General features: G+C 36.6%; 1 protein-coding gene and 1 long non-coding RNA gene across 2 annotated transcripts in view; both read left to right on the top strand.

Moving 5' to 3' along the window:
• Nucleotides 1-18456, top strand: part of LOC149630008 (uncharacterized) — a 236726-nt gene that overhangs the window by 76174 nt on the left and 142096 nt on the right. The window lies entirely within an intron of this gene.
• LOC149630012 (uncharacterized) lies at nt 10785-11862 on the top strand. The gene is made up of 4 exons (XM_089851330.1): nt 10785-10841; nt 11179-11278; nt 11455-11624; nt 11698-11862. Exons 1-4 carry the CDS (start codon nt 10785-10787, stop codon nt 11755-11757), a joined length of 387 nt encoding a protein of 128 aa, XP_089707456.1. The 3' UTR covers nt 11758-11862.

The following is an 18456-nucleotide window of genomic DNA, read 5'->3' as shown; positions in this document are numbered from 1 at the left end:
ATTTTCGAAAATTTTGTCCGGTTTAATAATTTCAAGCGACATTTTGAAATAAATTCGGTGATTTTAAGTTTGGGACTGAAAAAGAAAGGAAGTATATTTTAAAATTTTTAAGCTTTATAGCATTTTGGAGCATTTGTACATATTGTCAAAGCCATGCGGAGTGATATTCCATATTAAGCTTAGTAGGATAAAATGGTCCAGATAAATATGACTGTAAAAAAGGGGGTGCGGGAAATGAGTGAGATTTTAAAATGGAAGTGGGAAAATCCACTTTCTAACATTAGCAACACTGATTTGAAAGTTTTGGTCATGGCTAAACAGATGCTCATTCAGTTTTCTATTGTTTTAAAGCTAATTTTGACACATTATCTCTTAAAAGTAATTAATGTAATGATAAAATGTTTTCGGAGAATGGAAATGTGCCCGAAAACCCGAGATAAGTAAATTTTTGATGTTGATTACCTGTAAAATAAGTTATTTCAACGGAAAACGGTAATGGAACGTTGTTTTTTCTTAAGCATGCCTTTAAGTTTCAATTAAAAAGAAAAATTAATATCTGAATCTTAAGTCAAGTGATAACCTAAGTCTTATCGATACTTTTAAGTCTTGATTCTAATCAAGACATTTTTGATTCATATCTGCAACTTCAGTCTTAATTGTTTATTAATTTATTTCAATGTTGAAACCGGGGTTGATTTTAGCCATTATTTCATACCATAGAATCGGCATTATTATTTAATTTCCGATTCCCTCATACCATAGAATCGGCATGATTAATTAATTCCCGAAGGGGGTTGACCAGAAATATACCAGATGTTCCCACGCAGATCATTCTTAAAGACTGTTTTAATGCCATTGTTCCAACAACATTTAAATACGGATATTGCTCTTAACTTTCACGTTCAACATAAATGACTTTAAAGTATGTTTTACAATGGCAGTTGGTGAAATAGCCAAATTGTGGTAAATGTGACTATAAATAAACCAACTCCCAATAATTTGGGAAAGGTAGAAATATTTTGGTTGGTTTTATCATCTCATCATTTCAATTTTTATTTTTCGAAAATCTAGACACAATATTAAACATTTTAACACCCCTACATCTATTAAGAGCGAAATACACACAAAATCCTCCACACGTTCTACTAAGATTCCCTTGTAATTGTAACGAGTTAAAAGTCACAGTTTTACTATTTCTTTCGACAAAGTCATTAAAACGAAACATATCAGGTGGATTTCCGTAAGAGTCGAACATTTCGGTATTGGCATTTCTTGAGAAATACAAGGCTACCCAGTGCTGACCAACACCGTTTGACGTATCGGTGTTCACGATATATAAAGATGGAAAAGTCGTCACAAATTTTGGTAGTTGGTCTGCGGCAAACACGCCCCGAAATAAATTTCTAGTGAACTTATCTTTCCCCAAAATTCTCGTATGTTGTATCGTATCCATTCTAGTCAAAGATTACAGATAGGTTCTTATCAATTTCAATCAAACTCTGGAATTCGGCGTATACAATTACGGCGATGGTTTCTTTAAACGCGGAAGCGAATTTCATTTCCAGTCTCAAATTTCCATTTTTAACGAGATGAAAATAGGTGGCGTTGTTCATTAAATCGGCCGTCAAATCAAAGACAAAAAGACAGTTTCCCCCAGGGTAATCGTCGCGGCTTATTTGATTTCCTTCGTCAATATTCCACTGACCAGTTTGAAGAAATAAATTAGCGTACGCTTGGATTTAGCTATGTTCTGTAAAGTTTGGCGTCAGCGGTTTATGTGGTACGCTACTGCCGTTGGCGAACAAACCAATGTGATTCACATCAAAGGGTTGACAATTTTAGATCACCTAAAAACGCACTTTGCTCGACCATCCCTATGACGACTCTATTCGGATTCTGTCCATTAAATAAATGATCCTGCACGACGCTCATGTTGCCTTTTGGGATCGAAAACGAAGTAACTTCCGTGCGGGTAATAGGGTATTTCGCTCTCGACATTTGTAACGCCTTCGCGTGTGCAAGCGGGATTTCGGGAATCAACCTGACTTTTCTCAAATATAAAATGTCCAATTTACATTTTACGTCAGAATGCAAACAAAAATCGGTATTGGGCTTTCCAAAGACAAATTTTAAATCTACCAAGTTCAAAAGGTAGCGAGGTTGTTGACAAATGTCTAAATGAAGAGCACCAATCATATCTATAGTTCCTTTTTGGGCGAATTTAGCCCTCTTCAAGAAACCCTTGTTATTCGCAAAATCGTTGAACTTGCACGGCGTGTCGCGATAAAATAATGAGCTTATCAGATGACTATTTTTAGCAGAGTCTCCAAACGTTAACATAGTTTGAATCATACTTTTGTACGGGTAATTTTGAGCGGATGGGGTAACCGATTTCTCGTTCAAAAATAAATGCACTTCGGGGAAGAGACTATGCAAAAACAAATTAACGGGGCGACATTATCCCCCGGTGTCGTAACTGTACCATCGGCGGCAATCACGGCAGCTTTCGGGAAGATCCATCGTCCATTTTCACATCCGCTTGAACATGGAGCAGAGTTTGGGACAAATCCGTATACGATTCGGAATTTCCACTAATACAGAAAACTAAGTTTGAATTGTTGCTGATGCTGGAAATGGGAAAGTATTTGACCCATTCTCCACCGATAATTCCCGTTTGCGTTAACGGGACTTGAATATATCCAATTCGCATTTGACGCAGCCACTAGAGTTAGGATGCATCAGCGCCATGTTCTTGGGCTCAGGAAAATATATCGGAATAAGAACGACACGATGTTTTCTTCTTCTTAGCCTTAACCCGAGTGGCTTTGCGATGCACCCTACGCCTCTTTTTAATTCCGGATCCTGTCATCTCCCTAACCACATCCGCAGCTGACAACAAGGTTTCTTTGCCGGCGCTCTTCGATCTTGTCACTAGAGACTTTTAAATTAGCAACATCCGTCACGACTTTAGCTCCGGTATCGAGAAATTTTCTTCCAAGAAACTGAGCACCACGTTTAAAAAGGGGCATGGCACTCCGAAAGGCCGAAGCCAGTATGTTCCCTAATCCATACCCTCTTTGCACAGGAATACCCTGATAGACAGGCATGGATCCGAAACCAGCCTGGTTTAAATAATAGCTCTCATAATCGCTTAGGGCGGAAATGTATTGGGGTCGTCCCATGATGTTTGTCACTCGCCGCTATTCACTGAACTGAAAGTTACCCGTTACAGCTCGTATTATTATTATAAGGGGAGCCAGGTCCTTCGCGTTCTGAAGTGTAGAGTAACGTTCACCTTCCCTCGCTCGAATTGTATGGGGTTTCCTAGTTCATCCATAATATTAATTTCTATAGTTTGTATGTCCGAAGAAGATACAGGCAGGTAATGAGGTCGAGCAAATTCCACATCCACAGTTTCTCCGGCTTTTCCTTTCACGCTAATTATTCTCAAAAGAGGGACTTTACTATCCCCTACGATCGTATTTGTGACTACGTCAGAGTAAACAAACAAAGAATGTAATCCGGCATCCAAATCCACGATATAAAGTGCCATCATTGATTCTGTAATTACGTAATCCTCATTTGACTCAAGCGTAAATCCTTTCATAACCGCGATATCACCGGGTATATTTATAGTGTAATTATAGTCCATAGAAACGGATACGCGTTTTAAACTAGCAGTATACGTGAATTTGATAGTGCTACCTTTGAACAACAACATTCCGAGTAAATCTCGAATTGATAAGAAACTCCCTTTTGGAATAACAACTACCGTTTCCATAGTTTTAGCGTCAGTGGACCAAATTCTTATAGATCTTCCCTCCCTCACATTATTCCAGGTTCTTGGATAACTTATTTCCGTCAATTCAACTTCGTAAGTGCCGTTAAGTTTTACTATCTCTGGAAGATACGTCCTAAATTTACTCGTAGTATTGTTGGGAAAGTATTTTGTCGATGAATCGGATGGTAAAGTGACATAGAAACTCATTGTAAGTCAATTTCCTGCACCCAACTGTCAAATTGAGGTCCGTATCCACTCCAACGAACCAGTAATTCTACGGTATTATCAGCTTTCTTTCTCTTTTTTAACACTTTTTCTTTCTCTTTTTTAACACTTTTTCAATATTGAAGGGGCAAGTCTCGAGATCTTTTCCCACATTTTGTACTTCCTCTTTGTAAAAAACTCCCAAAATGGGTTCCGAATTTAACGCCTCCAGTTTATATACCGGTGGCTGTCTCGGTATCCTTTTAATTACTCGAAAGAATTCTTCCGAAAAGTTTGGAACGTATCCTTTCTCGAATAGTCCTTTGTTTTTGCTTATTCTGACAATATCCCCAATTTCAAAATCATATTTTACCGGAGGACTAAAGTCAATATCTCCATATAAGTTCTTCCAAATTATTTTGGAATTTTGAGGAGTTACATCGATGGGTTTACATTTAATTGAACGATGGTAACTGTTATTATAAACCCTAACTAATTTGGGAAGTACATCGACGTACGTATAAGTATTTTTCGCCGTAAAGTATCGATACATCCTTGATTTAAACGATCTAATAAACCGATCGACAATGCTGGCTTTTACTTCCGAGTTCTTCGCGAAAAACTCAATTCCCCGTGACTTTAACTCGGCTTGAACGGCTTTACACACAAACTCATTGCCGTGATCACTCTGTATTCGCCTTGGTATTCTTTCACCATCCAGAATCTTCTTCAATGCCTGTACTATAGTACCACCTTTTTTATCTTTCACCGGTTCAACAAAAGCGTGTTTACTAAAAATATCTATACAAGCAAGTATATATCGATAGCCTTTGTTTTGTTTTGAAAGTTTCTGGAGGTCAATGAGGTCGGCTTGCCATTAATCGTCTATACCGTACGCTATTGTCTTATTTCTTTCATATCGCCACCTAGTATTTTTATGTAGAGTATAGGCGTCTTGCTTTTTGAAAAATTCCTCTACGTTCTTTAACGTCACTTTGAGACCCTTCTCTTTAGCTGAGCGATATAATCCCTGGATACCAACATAACCACCAGAGTCGGCTATGCCATAATAAATATTTTCTAGCTTATCCATAAATGGTACTATTTCCAGAAGTGTGTGTCGTATAGTACAAAATTAAGAAAACGAAAACTTCTATTATTACGAAACATATTAATATTAAGACACCGGTTAATATTTTGGATTTTCTGAAAAGGATTTAAATAATCTGGACACGATGCCTTCCGCTACAACTTCAGTGCAACCATCCATTTTGAGATATCAAACTGAAATAAATACTCTTGACTCGTGTTTAACGTTTTAATAGTTGTTACAATCAAATCGTCACCCATTGATTAAGTTTGGGTGATGTCGCGTTAAACAAAAATGATTTCAATACATGCGCTCTTCTAGTAGGGTTTTTGATAAATTTTTTCGGTACATTGTTATCTTGCAATATTTCGTAGAAGCTTTTGTAACCCGTTGGGTCGGTATTTGGTATGGTTTTTCTAACCGCATCGTAAATTAAATCGACTACGTTAGTTCCGGGCACCACCCTTCCCCAATTTCCATTTCGCCAAGTTCGTTCCACGAAATGTACCTCATTGTCCCAGTATACAAGGATATCGCGTCAGAAAGCATGCTCGGTGGGAGAGACGTTGCAATTTCTTCGTACCAGGTTTTTTTAACTCATTTATTTTGTTTTTCAACTGGTTTCCGATTGCAATGTGTCGTTGCAAGGTTTGATTATACAATGTTAATTTCTCCGATTCGCAAATACGAGGGTTTTCGAGAATAGTTTTCATTTCTTTATCCAAGGATGGTATTTCCGATTCGAGAGCGATATCTTCGGTGGTACTATTCTTCATTCGACGTAAAGCGTCTTCGGACACCAATACCATTTTTCGAGGCATTATTTATTTATGGCACGATTTATGGCAGAGCCAGCAACTGAATAAAATTGGGAGAAAACCTCCTTTCTGAACTAGAATCTGTTTTCTCTTAGCGGGAGGACTTTTTCAACGAAGTTTATGTAACACATTACGGTGTTTCTTCAATTGTATCTTTCGCCCGTCTGTTTGTTAAATGTTACCGCGTAGGACATTTAAACAACATCCGACTAACGCTAATATAGCGTCACGATTCGATAGTTTGATGATAGCCTTCCTCTGTTTCGCGTTCTCAAAAATTTTAAAAAAATTCAAGTTTTTACACACCCGATTCGACGTTGCTATAGTCATTTTATTTCTGTACAAATATAGCCGCTTTTTCCCCTGGTATTATTCCCGTTCGCAGCCGATATTCATCTGCAGTGTTTGGTTTCAGGTCGATGAATAAATAGCCGTATGGTTTTGCCACGGCTTGACGAAATGCGTCGACAACATACTTGGTATTTGAAGGGGAAATTTGTTTAGCGATATTTAAGACACTGGAGATGTCTCTAGCCGAACGAAAAATTACAAGTTATTGGGAATTTAGATTGAGGGTCCTAACTTCTTTCCCGTGATAAATCAAAATTTACATTAAAATGAGCACCGAAGAGTTACGATGATGGGAACCTCGAATAAATAAGTTAGTGACGTCTTTGTTATTAGCTATTTCGCATAATAGATCGTCGAGGATTATAAAATTTCTAACCTCGGGATTCAAATTGCTCGGGTATAATAAACCCTCGTGAAACTCAACGTTAGGATTATTTTCCAATACGGAGTTAAATAATTTCTCTTGGTGCTCTGTATAACACCAAACTATTCTTTGGGGAGGTGGAGAAATGCAGGACGCATTATGCCTAATTAATTTAGCTATGAAGTGTGACTTTCCACATTGAGTGGGACCCGAGACAAGCCCAGTGAATGGATGCTTCATAACTGGGTTCATGACTTTAAATGAGCTACGAAATAAGAGAGTTGAGACTTCAATACCAATTACTTATTGTTTAAAAATCTTCAGTTTTATACAACATCTTTTTATGTAACATACAATGAATGACAAAATACTATCGCGAATATCCTCATTTAAAAATGTGTCAAGTTTATGGATAATTTCAGAATAACCAATTTTATCCATCGCGTCTATAAAGTGCGTATCTAATCGCGTGTTCCAATCAATCATCAGACAATCGTGTTGTTTTTGCGAGGGATGATCAATTTTTTAACCATTGCATTGCTTATCCACGTATTCAGTAATATGGTCCAGTACGTCTTGTTTGATGTTTTTGAATACCAGTTTCACTTCGTTGTGATACGCTATGATTTCGTCGTATTTGTCCATCAAGGTCTTCCAAGGGTATTGCGATATGGTAAAACCCTTTTTAGTTAAGAATTGCTCCCCATAATTTGTACCGTCTCCAATTACGATTTCTCTCACGTCCACTACTCTCCGATTTTGGAAAATGGTTAGCTGGACTCGTCTCGTTTCTGATCCTTCGAACAAAAACGAAGAGTTTGCTATAGAATCGTTTTCCAAGAACGAAGATATTTGATAGTTCTTGTCCCGAAGTTGTTTGAAATGGCTTTCAGTCAATGCGATGCCCACACTTCCATCCAAAGTTCCGATAAAAATGTTACAATCTGGAGTAACCGTTATACCTTTGGAGGTAGAAATAGGGAAAGTCTTGAGAGGATTCCTATAGGTTTCGAAAATATCTTACAAATACTGTAAAATATCAAGGTATAGACTACCATACTTACAGCATCTAGATTGTATTCGAATGACGAGGTGTAAGAGATTCGGTTGAGATAAATCAAAATGATTTTTACACTTAGAAAATCGGCTTTATATAGTAAATTTGGTTGAACTTTCAACCTTTCTCTTCGAAAGAAGCTATGGTTATTTCTCAATTATAAATCTGAATTCTTGGTACTTCATTTTCTGAATCATTAACCCTATATGTAGACGGTACAACTGGTATGGATAATTTATAATTACACCTGGATTTTCTATAGAACCGGTAAAAATACATCCATATTTGAATCCCCCATCGATTTCAAGATATGCACTAACCCTAATATTTAGTCGGCCTCTCCCGTACCCTTGGATCGATGAATTTAAAAACAATCCCCTTTTTCCATTGTTCAGAAAAAATTATATACCCTATAGTCAATGTTGTATGTACAATCCCTATGGAGCATTTATAATTCACGCTCTTTCATACACACTGAAAACGTTCTCCTCTCTCTCGGAAGGGAAATTTGAGAACTCGTCGTTCTGTCTCGACTTCAGACTCCCGTAATATACCAGGGAAAGCACCGATGATTAGGCAAATAATTTTCATACAATTATTTCGGTCTTCCCCCGTACTCTGAAACGTTAAGAATCCAATCCCCTCGTCGATTTATGTACGGACTCTCCGTACTACCTTCGTCAGCCTCTACCGTACTATGAGGCGGCAAAATTTATACACCCAGTGTTATTTCTATGGTCCATACCCGTCCCGCTCTGTTCTCATTTTACCGTGAAACTTACGTACTCTCCGTGCCGTTCAAGGTGCACAAAACAGCCGCTTCGGATAATTCGACACGGTCAATTTTTTGTACCGAATGTTAATTCTCTCATAGGGTATCATACCCCATGTTATCTCTATGGCAAATTCCTACCCATTCCGTTCTCTTATTTATACAGGGTGTTTCTGGAAAGTCTGGCACAAATTAACAGGCATGTTCCTTGGGTCAAAAGGAGACCGAAAGGTCCTATAACGTTTTGGGGTAAAGCGCTCCGTTGCGACGTTATGGGCTCTCAAAAGTAAGCCGAAAAACAAGGAGATTTTGCAGAATTATAGCACTAGTATTGTGGTTTTGACCCAATTGTTTTCGATTATTGAGCATAAGGCAATGATCGAAATAAGTTCAAACCTAGTGGAAGAGAATGAACGTGTTAAACGGCCAAAAGCGTTAATCACTTTGTTTTTATTAATGATTGTAATTAAAGGTAAGTAAAGTAGCTCAGATATCGGTTACTTGTTTGTTCAGATGTACTGGTAACTGACCAGTCTTTTGTTCTTTATTTGAATTGGACACATTACTTTTACAATATTAATTCGAATGAACCCCTTAAGTTTTACAATATTAATTCGAATGAACCCCTTAAGTTTTACAATATTAATTCGAATGAACCCCTTAAGTTTTACAATATTAATTCAAATGAACCCCTTAAGTTTTACAATAATTCGAATGAACCCCTTAAATTTTACAATAATTCGAATGAACCCCTTAAATTTTACAATAAATCGAATCGAACCCATTAATTTTACAATAATTGGAATCGAACCCATTAATTTTACAATAATTGGAATCGAACCCATTAATTTTACAATAATTGGAATCGAACCCATTAATTTTACAATAATTGGAATCGAATCCATTAATTTTACAATAATTAGAATAGAACCCATTAATTTTACAATAATTCGAATCGAACCCATAACATTTACAATAATTCGAATTGAACCCATTACATTTACAATAATTCGAATTGAACACATTACATTTACAATAATTCGAATTGAACACATTACATTTACAATAATTCGAATTGAACACATTACATTTACAATAATTCGAATCAGACGGCTTAAATGTGTGTACCTTAACGTGCTTCATGGCGTACGCGCGCAAGTTTGCTTAAGCGTTGATGGTGCCCATTTTGAACAATTTTTGTAGAACAATGTAATTGGGTTTCATTCGAATTATTGTAAAAGTAATGAGGTTCGATTCGAATTATTGTAAAAGTAATGGGGTTCGATTCGAATTATTGTAAATGTAATGGGTTCAATTCGAATTATTGTAAATGTAATGGGTTCAATTCGAATTATTGTAAATGTAATGGGTTCAATTCGAATTATTGTAAATGTAATGGGTTCGATTCGAATTATTGTAAATGTAATGGGTTCGATTCGAATTATTGTAAATGTAATGGGTTCGATTCGAATTATTGTAAATGTAATGGGTTCGATTCGAATTATTGTAAATGTAATGGGTTCGATTCGAATTATTGTAAATGTAATGGGTTCGATTCGAATTATTGTAAATGTAATGGGGTTCATTTGAATTATTGTAAATGTAATGGGTTGAATTCGAATTATTGTAAATGTAATGGATTCGATTCGAATTATTGTAAAATTAATGGGTTCTATTCGATTTATTGTAAAATTTAAGGGGTTCATTCGAATTATTGTAAAACTTAAGGGGTTCATTCGAATTATTGTAAAAGTAATGTGTCTAATTCAAATAAAGAATAAAAGACTGGTCAGTTACCAGTACATCTGAACAAACAAGTAACGGATATCTGAGCTACTTCCCTTACCTTTAATTACAATCATTAAGGATTAAAGCTTTTGGCCTTTTAACATGTTCATGGTCTTCCACTAGGTTTGAACTTATTTCGATCATTGCCTTATGCTCAATAATCGAAAACAATTGGGTCAAAACCACAATACTATTGCTGTAATTCTGCAAAATCTCCTTGTTTTTCGGCCTACTTTTGAGAGCCCATAACGTCACAACGGAGCGCTTTACCCCAAAACGTCATAGGACCTTTCAGTCTCCTTTTGACCCAAGGAACATGCCTGTTAATTTGTGCCTGACTTTCCAGAAACACCCTGTATATACAATAGAATGTGGAAATTTTTACAGTACGCGCGAACAAATAAATCCACAATTCTAACAAACCTGAAAATGTATTGCCTTCCGCTACTCACAAAACTTGAACACAGAGAAGTTATTCTACTCTGGCCTTTACCATCTACTGGTCAAAATGTCTTAATAAATTTCATAAAACAGACTGTAGAGGGTTTTCCCTGTAAGTATGAAGCGCTTCGATGAGAATCCAATTTATGGGCGCTTGGTCAAGAGTTTCATTTGTGTGTGCTAATATAATTGAATTGGTTTTTGTTTTAATTTTAGCATTTGACATGATTTCTATAGATGAAATTATAAAAAAGTAAGTAACAAGGGTAAGACTTATTCGACTGCGCATTTAAGAGAGATAAATGGACATACGAGATATCGAACCAACCATTCCCAGAGGCCAAAAATTATAAGAGCAGGCAGTCGAAATCGCTTTTCTCATTGAACACAGTACACTCCACTAACTTCAAGCATGTTATATTAACTATTCCAAACATTTCTTTAGAAACGGTGATCCAGATTATAAGGAGCTGCCAATAATAATAATATAATTTTTATCGAATCGTATAAAGCCAATTAAAAAAATAAACGAATATTCGAAAAAAGAAAAAAATACCGTCAACCACTTGAAGGCGGGACTAGAAAAAATTAACATACAAGACATAGACGAAGGTAATTGAAGAGATAAATTTTTAAGCAAAGAAATACTTTGAGAGTAAAGTTAAAAATTTTGGCCACATATTCGCGAAAAATTCACTCATTTATAAAGGCAGTATCTATAATTTCATGTTTTATTGATAAAATAGACAAACTTCTTTCCGATGAACCAAGTGGTTCTTGTGTCTCAGAAAAAGAAACAACTTCCAAGGAGTCTACTTCCAGTGAATCTTTGGCACTTTCGAAAACGCAACATAAAATAGAATTTAAAGGAGAGCAGCATACAAACTGGATAAGGAGAGTAGTGCTAAATCTAAACCCAAGCTTCACGGAGGAAGGATACCCTAAAATGGTTGACAAAGTAAGATTATTTTTATTTATTATTATAATATTTTCTGAGAATTAGGTAAGTAATTCCAAACTTAATTTCTTAGGAAAGAACATCAATGCATGTTAAATTCACTGAATATCGGAAAAATAAAGATTTTGATTAAAAAGGAAAAAAATAAAATTAACTTTCACATTTAATTGAAATAAAAAAATTAATTGAAATTTAAAAAAATAATTAAATTAAAAAAAATTCCTTCAAGTGGAAAGGAAAAAAATGTTGAGTTGATCTTGATGTATGTAAATTTGAATAATTTGTAAGAATACTAAACTTCAATTTATTACCTTTGTAGAGCCACGTTAGGTGTTCTGAAAAACTTAAAAAAATTTAAAGGGTAAAAAACTTTGCTAAAACTAATTTCCGTTCTAATTCTAATAAATTTGTAAATCTAGCGATCAACAAGAAGAAATTGCAACCTTGTAAGGACCAAATGCGTTTCCTATATTCCATTATACATCGAGAAGTTATTAACGTGGTTTCATTAAAAACTGAATCAAGTAGTGCCATAGTGCAAGTTCTTCTGTTAGTTGCATCTGAAAGTTTCACAAAAATGTGGCAGAAAATCATGAAAAAGATCGCGAAAAAAGCCTTAGTCTCAAAGCTACCAAGAATACCTCACCTTTCTTAAGCAAATCAAAACCTCTCAAATTAGAAGAGAATAATTCAAGAGTTCTTCCACCTATCTCAAGAAAAATGAAGGGCGTTTAACCAGACAAAACCCAACCCACCTTTTTTAAAAGTAAGGCAACCCAAGAAAACTCTAGCAAAGAAAACCCCAAAGACTGCACCTCCTCCCAATCTGGCTCAATAGAACCAGAACCTAGTTTTCCCATAAGTGCCTCAAGTAGAGGAAGAATTCAAAAAACCAATTTTAAAGGATTTCCTTTATTAGGCCTACAGTACCTGCAATCGTTATATATGTTCCTAGCTTCAATAGAAGTATTCAAAACCAAATACTTCAATTTAAGGCAACAAAAATATTTTTAATAGGTAAGTCATTTGAAATGTGATAAACTTTGATTCTTGCGATATTATAAAATACTAAGATTATTTCAAATGCGTCAAGAAATTTGTGATATGCAATTAAACATATCAGTCAAAAATTATCAGTCTCTTCAATAAAATATATCTATTATGACTAATAAGCCTACTCAATACTTCATTGACCTTCGCTAGTCAAATCTAATATAGACGACACATTTAAGTCGATGTTTCTATAATCATTCTCGCCAGTTTTCACTACATTTTTCACGGGGCTTTTCATGTCAGTATTTATAAGAAGGGATCGTCGAGCGGTTTTGTAATTAATGCTAGTAAGTTTGGTAGCTGTTACAAAACGTAACAGGCTGAAAAAGGACTCTTCTACACTACCATTTACTTTGACGGGACAGATATAAAAATTAGAATTTCTTTGATGAAAGTCTCTAATAAATCCGAGGAATCCAAATACCATCACACATGAGAGATCCCAAGTTTGCCACGCTTAGAAAGAATTTCCTTCTTTTCCTGACAAGGGTTTCCCACTTTTAATAGTTTCTGCCGCCCAGTTTTCAAAATATTTGAAATCTTTCAAAATGTTTTGGGCTGGTTCACTTTCAACGGAATACACCTTTTTGTGCGAAAAAAAACCAGCTTCAAATAAGTAAGGGCATGCTTGCAGAAAGCCGTAGCACACCAAGACTTCCTTCCAATCATGGGGTGGCTCTACTACGATCTTATCATCCGAATTAGCCTCAACGGACAGAAAAGTTCCATTTGGGTGAGTATAGTTGAAAAGTTCATTTAAAAATGGTAGTTGTTGAAGTATTTTAGCAGGTGTGTTATTTAACTTTGGTCATGCGTCCCTCTCAATATAAGCGTCGTGTAAACCTTTTATTTGACCCAGTTCAAAGTTTTTCTTCCTTTCATCTTCCCTGGAATCCACGTCTTCGATTTGTTTCCAGCCAAAGTCAATGTCCTCCTTTTTAAATGCTCTTGTACCACCATCTTTAGATGACTGAGCCCATTTATGAGATTTTTCAACTGGTGACTAGGGCATATGATCCAATAGATCCAGCGTTCCGGTAATAACGGGTTTTGAAATCGTGGTTGAACTTCAAAATTGTAAGTTCCATCTAGCACCATCGCAAAAAATAGTTGATATAATAAATCCAACAGATTAGAAAGCGAATACGCACTTCTGTGTCAGTGCTGTTAATTCTTCATGGGTGAAGGGAACGTGGTTGCGAAAAGAAGCTCCAATGACATCGAATTTTTGTCCGGCACATCTCCCAATATATTGGAGAACATACTGAGCAGATAGGCACTAATTTACAGACTTATTTTTATAAAAGTTATGAAGCGACGGAATCTCATTTTTATACATGGCTAATCCAATGAATGCATTGATATTTGCATTGCATATCATTTTACCGATTACCATCACCTCATTCAATATTAAAATACCCTCTTGAGGTGGTCTTTCACCTTCTGGATATGTTTGAAACTTTGCCTTAAACTTTCCAGTCTCTCTAAAAAGATGTTCTATTTCATCATCCACACACATTTCATCATCTGAACCTTATTTTTAATAGTGTGTACACTTGGTAAATTAAAAATCTGCAGAGATTTTAGTGCTCGGTATGATGCTGGCGATCTTGAATACAGGGTCAGGGCCAAACGATAGGTTAGAGGGCTCCATAGTTTTATGTTTACCAGGGTTTACACTTAAAGTTTCAGATGAATCTGCTTCAGTGACTGACACTGTAAAACTAGGACTACTCACATTTGGTTGTTGTAGAGCCCTGACGACTCCTATTGTTAATACACTATGAGATGTTGTTCTTTTTAGGTCCAAGTTGTCTCTATCACTGTTAATGTTAAGGTTTTCTTGAGAAACAGGAACAATGCCAAGGCTTGGGTTAGTTGGCAAAAGATCTACTTGAATGCCTTTAGTTTTGCCCTTTTTTACTTTTTCATCACTTGTTTCACGATACATTAAATTGCATTGATCAAGGGTATCCATCTTAAAATATAAATAAATCTAAAATAATATTTACACGAACATGAAAAAAACAACTTCAGCATGGGCGGCGGCCAGAGGGATTTTTTTGTTTGTTTATGTTCGTAGTTCGGTATATCACGGTATGGTGGCGCACCGGAAAATATTTCTCAAGGTTCTCTGCCTCTCGCTCATTGGCTCATTTAAATATATTGTGGCGCGAAGTGGTTTTTTAGGAGAGAGGGACGACTTGCACTAGCTAAAGATACGCATACCTACTTTCCCGTATCTACTTCTGCTATTACTATGTTTTAAGAAACCCCGGAATTTTTTTCCCTGCATAAAATCTGGAATTTTATGGAGGCCTCAGCATAAGAAATTCTAAAGAGTGAACATTTTTCCAATAGATGTAAATTACAGACAGATACTTAGTTTGATCATTATCATGTTAACAGTAAATCCGCTATGTTTACATAATCTTTTTCTTCTAAACCATTGTGATAGTCAGTTGAAGCGAGCGGTCGCAATTTTTTACCACTCCGTATTGGGGCTTTTTTTTAACTCCCTCTGTGTTCAGTGTTCGAAATGTTTTATCGCATAGAAACAGTTAAACTTAAGCCTTTGCCGTTTAAATTTAAACTAGTGCGGTTAGTGTTAAAAATAAAGACTTGCCTTTGACTCTACTACAACGAGAAATTTAATAAAGTTTCAGCTAAGGACAACAATTTAACCTCCTAGTCTCCATAAACCACAAGTACCTTGAGCTGTGGAAATTTTTCGTGTGATAACAGTAATCTTTAACAATATTAGAAGTGTTACCGCCAACATTTTTGACCTAATGTTAGCTTGTCATGACAGAAACAGTGAAGATCCCGATATTTATGCCCTTGCAGAAAATTGGTTTAAATTCGGACCACGTCACGAACTACACTTTTGCGGAATGTCGTCGCATGCAGAGAACAGGCGGTGGCGTAGGCTTCATCATCAGTTTCGAAGTAGTAACAAAAGCCTGTATAATGAAGGAAGGGTGTGAAGTGTTTTCCATCAAGATAAAGGACGTGTATATCTCAGTTATCTACAGACCAGATAATAATCTAGAAGATTTTCTTGATGAATACAAGGCCGTCATAAGAAACATGTGAAAGCCGTCAAGTACAAAAAAAATATTATAGGAGACTTTAAATTTAATCTCCTAGAAAAATACCCATCTACAACAAAAATCCTAGATCTAACCCAGATCTACGGCTTAAAACAGTTACAAAACCGACCCGGATATCAGGACTATCAGCGACTCTTATTAACCATTGCTACAGCCAAACCAAAAGTCCTGGATAACATTGATTCCTCCGATCATTTTCCAATACAATTTAATGTCCAAATAGCAAATTCAAGAAAACCTTTAATGCAAATACGCAACTTCTCCAGACTCAATATAGTCAATTTTATGAACTATCTAAGACCCATCTAATGGAACAAAATCCTACAAAAAGACGACTGTAACAAAGCCTTTAATACATTCTCTCAACTCTTTATACAAGGATATAATGAAGGTTTTTCCCTACTACACAGTAAATATTAATGACTCACACAAATGGACAGCAGGTGAAATTATTAAAGCCCCAAGAACTAGAAATCGATTGGGGACGCTGGCAAAACGTAGACCTACGGATGTTAATATTTACAACTATAAAGTCTCCCGTAACCATTGCAATAATCTCACCTGAAATGCGCGAAACAATTATGGCAAAGCAGCCTTAGATATGTCCAGTACCAATCCCAAAAAAACCTGGAAGTTAATCAATGATCTAACCTATAGGAATAAAAAAAAATAATAACGTAGTTAAAACCACATCATCAAGTGACGAATTCAATAATTTTTTACGCCACCTGCTGAACGTAAATGAGAGGGAAATCCTGTCTATTCTTAAAACACTGTAAAAAGATTTTGCCCCTGGATATGACGACATTGCCCCGAAAAATATTACAGAAGCTGCCCAATACCTGGTACACCCCCTTTCATATTTAATCAATCAATCATTCAACACCGGTACCTATCCAGATCATTTAAAATTCGCTGTCATAACACCAATTTTTAAGAAAGGTGATCCGAATCACCCAAATTCCTATACACTCATATCGGTTGTAACCCTCATTAGAATATTTCTAGATAAGGGAAAAGATTCCCGAGGGCCATAAAATAATGAAAGACAACTTACTGGTTGAATTCAAAGTACTTTTAGGTTTTATTAATATAACTCTTTAAAAAGGGCTATTCCTGCAAACTAGTAATACAAAAAGGAACTCCGTCCTGGAAAAGATCAGCCGTCGAACTGAACTACAGTGACTAACAAAAAAGTGTATTATTCGCAAAACAACGGCTGCGGAAGGGGGAGGGGCGTGTAGCATGGAGGCAATATGCCCTGCCAGATCCAAGGACTAGAAGCTCCAAGGATTCTGCCAGCCATGCTACATCCCCCTCTTTAGGAACTTTTCTATTTTATCACCTTTTATCAAAACCGAATTAAAAACAAAACAACAACAAAAAAAGAAATGAAATACCCCCGAGGAAACCCGATAATTTTTAGCAGGGGTGGTTTTTTACTAATCTTATTGTTCAGCGTAGTTTACTAGAAAGGCGAACTTTTGTTTTTTGTCCCGTCTTTCTATAGCTTCGGCGCTTCGAGGAAAAGGGCAGTCCGTTACCATATGGTGGCCAACCATATGGCAACGGAGGCATTCAGCATCGGACCATACATAGGCCTTTTTGGCCCCTGGGATTTTAGACGGAATTCTCCGCTTCTGTATTTCTCTTGTAGAGTGGACTGGAACTACTTCTTGTTGACTTGATTGGAGAGGAGATGTTGTTTTCGGGATCCAACCCATCGACCCAAACCTTTCCCATACTATTTCCGTTGGAACAGTTTCAGCCGATTCAGAAAACAAGTTTCTCTCCTCTTGTTTTTTGGCTTCTTCCGTTTCCTGCGATTGTTTTTTAAGTTTTGCGTTAAGCAGTAATAGGTTTCGCTACTTCTAAGTCCTCGTCTTCTTCATTTAATATCAAAACGGAATCACACTCCCTGGCAACGTGCCCCTCTCCTCCGCAAGTTCAGCAAGTCAATAGAACCTCCTCACTCTGTTCTTTATCTTCAGCATTAATACTTGGATTTTGGTGATACTCCCAGGAAATATAGCAATCAATGCCTGTATGTCGTTCCTGCAGGCATAGCTTGCATTTTTGTAGGCTAATTTTTGGATTTTGTAGGTCCACATTTGTTGGACGGGCTTGGGAGTTTGGTTTTCCTTTATTTGTCATTCCTTTCGCTGGGTCTAAATATAGAGGGTGATTCCTTCCTCATGGACTCTGATAATGTGGCCGATGAACTCTCGGAGTCGCGAATCGATGGAGAATTATGCTCTGGTGGATTACTTTATTCTGAAAAACCAGAAGAATTCGATAGTTGTAGCTGGTTTTACGCAAATGATTTCCCTGGATCAGACGAGGAAGCCTCCCCTGCCGCAGAAGGCGGACTGTCACTAAAAGGACTAGTGAGCTGAAAAGCTCTCATATCATGATAAGTACGAAGGAGGAGAGGAGGGTCTTCAAATAGGGCCATGCCCGGTTCACTATCAGAGTCAGTAGGTTGACAAGGTACATCTGGAACATCAGGAATGATCTGTTGGTCTAGATATTGATCTTCCAGAGTAGTTGACGTTGAGGTATCAGATAATGATGTTGAGGAAGTCTCCGCAGGTTGGTGGTGCGCGCTACCACCGTCCGTTGAAGTAATAGGCTCAGGATCATCTGCAACTTCTGACAGTGAAACG

Source organism: Phalangium opilio, unplaced genomic scaffold, assembly GCF_054372755.1.
Source record: "Phalangium opilio isolate 3A_F unplaced genomic scaffold, DU_Popi_V2 ptg000104l_1, whole genome shotgun sequence".
Lineage (NCBI taxonomy): Eukaryota > Metazoa > Arthropoda > Arachnida > Opiliones > Phalangiidae > Phalangium > Phalangium opilio.
The sequence above is the reverse complement of the archived record's forward strand: the minus strand, read 5'-3'. Positions and strand labels throughout refer to the sequence as shown.

Bases quoted from the DNA above. Each gene is read 5' to 3' on its own strand.
- LOC149630012 (XM_089851330.1), top strand. From the start codon at position 10,785: ATGAAGCGCTTCGATGAGAATCCAATTTATGGGCGCTTGGTCAAGAGT. The intron at 10,842-11,178 runs GTGTGCTAATAT...AATCGTATAAAG, and splicing joins TGGTCAAGAGTTTCATTTGT to CCAATTAAAAAAATAAACGA. The intron at 11,279-11,454 runs GTAATTGAAGAG...CTTGTGTCTCAG, and splicing joins CATACAAGACATAGACGAAG to AAAAAGAAACAACTTCCAAG.